At 67.0% G+C, this 888-nt stretch overlaps 1 protein-coding gene across 1 annotated transcript in view; it reads left to right on the top strand.

Annotated features, from left to right (window-relative positions):
• The first annotated feature begins 295 nt into the window (after positions 1-295).
• HMGCL (3-hydroxymethyl-3-methylglutaryl-CoA lyase) overlaps positions 296-888 on the top strand; it is a 6,090-nt gene continuing 5,497 nt past the window's right edge. The window contains exon 1 of the mRNA XM_017836540.1: positions 296-363. Within this exon, the coding sequence (XP_017692029.1) occupies positions 313-363 (51 nt within the window). The 5' untranslated portion in view covers positions 296-312. The remainder of the gene's footprint in view (positions 364-888) is intronic.

An 888-nucleotide genomic window follows, 5' to 3' on the forward strand; every position in this document is an offset into this window, starting at 1 on the left:
CACAAGCAAAAGCTGCCAGAACAGAGCCCCTGGGCTGTTTCTCAATGGACAAACATCCTGACCGCCTGCCAGGAGTCCCTCACAGGAGCATCACCCGGCCCCGCGATGACGCCGTTAGACACCGAAAAGGGACAAGAGAGCCACGGCCGCTTTGCCTCTCAACCCCATCACGCCGGTAACCTCTGTCGCAGCGCGGGGGCCCGTCCAAAACAAACAGCGCCGTGTTTACTCAGCGCCCGGGCCACCGGATAAACCCATCCTATAAGTGCGCGGCGGGCGCGGGGCCGGGCAGTGCCGGGGCCAGAGCGAAACATGCCGCAGTACGACACGACGGGAGCGCCCAGGGACGGCGCCTGGGCACAGGTAGGGGCTGGGGACGGAGGGGATGAGAGGATGGAGGGGATGAGGGACGAACGACACGGAGGGGCCGAGCCCCGGCTCCGGTTCGGGCTCCACGTGGGCGGCTCGGCCACGTGACCGCCCGTGTCACGTGCGGGGGGCGGGCGCGGTCACGTGATCGCGGTCGGACATGGCGGCGGCGCGGCGGCTGCTCCCGCGCTGGGCGGGATCGCTGCGGCCCGTGAGGGGGAGCGGGGGGACCGAGGGGCCGGGGGGAGCGGGCCGAGGGAGCATCGGGGCCGGGGAACGCTCGGGGCCGGTGAGGGGGGACCGGGACACCCGGGCGGGATTGAGGGGTCCAAGGGACCGGGGGGGCACCGGGATGGGGGAGATCGAGGCCGGTGATTCAAAGAAATCAAATTTAGCATGATGCTGTTAAGCCATGCCGTCGGGGTAGTGTCGGGATAGCTCCTGCATAAACACCCCACTGAAACAAGGATTTTGCGACCTTTTATACACTTTAACACCTCAAGCTCCTCCTTGACAGTC

The sequence above is a fragment of the Lepidothrix coronata genome, unplaced genomic scaffold, assembly GCF_001604755.1.
Source record: "Lepidothrix coronata isolate B3197 unplaced genomic scaffold, Lepidothrix_coronata-1.0 Scaffold279, whole genome shotgun sequence".
NCBI classification, from domain to species: domain Eukaryota; kingdom Metazoa; phylum Chordata; class Aves; order Passeriformes; family Pipridae; genus Lepidothrix; species Lepidothrix coronata.